The sequence below is a fragment of the Penaeus monodon genome, chromosome 25 (genome assembly GCF_015228065.2).
Source record: "Penaeus monodon isolate SGIC_2016 chromosome 25, NSTDA_Pmon_1, whole genome shotgun sequence".
Classification (NCBI taxonomy): domain Eukaryota; kingdom Metazoa; phylum Arthropoda; class Malacostraca; order Decapoda; family Penaeidae; genus Penaeus; species Penaeus monodon.
The window spans coordinates 40,388,787-40,389,015 of NC_051410.1; the positions used below are offsets into that span (position 1 = coordinate 40,388,787).

At 49.3% G+C, this 229-nt stretch overlaps 1 protein-coding gene across 1 annotated transcript in view; it reads right to left on the reverse strand.

Annotated features, from left to right (window-relative positions):
- LOC119589275 overlaps window positions 1–229 on the reverse strand; it is a 63,462-nt gene that overhangs the window by 3,373 nt on the left and 59,860 nt on the right. The window contains exon 4 of the mRNA XM_037937892.1: window positions 76–205. Coding sequence (XP_037793820.1) covers window positions 76–205 — 130 coding nt within the window. The remainder of the gene's footprint in view (window positions 1–75; window positions 206–229) is intronic.

Consider the following 229-nt stretch of genomic DNA (forward strand, 5'->3'; position numbering starts at 1 on the left):
AACCTCCTTGGAATCCTTTCTTAAAGAAAATAATATTGCGATGTTATGTCTGTCAAGTAAAAAAATATAACGTACCTCCATTGTAAGGGGCGTCCCGGGTCTGACGTTGATCTCTCCGTCTACCAGATTGCCGTTCTGCCTCACGCCCACTCTCAGGATGGGGATGGGCGCCCTGCCGGTCACTTCGGAGGTGATCTCGATGTAACTGCCGGCATGGAATTAGCATGAG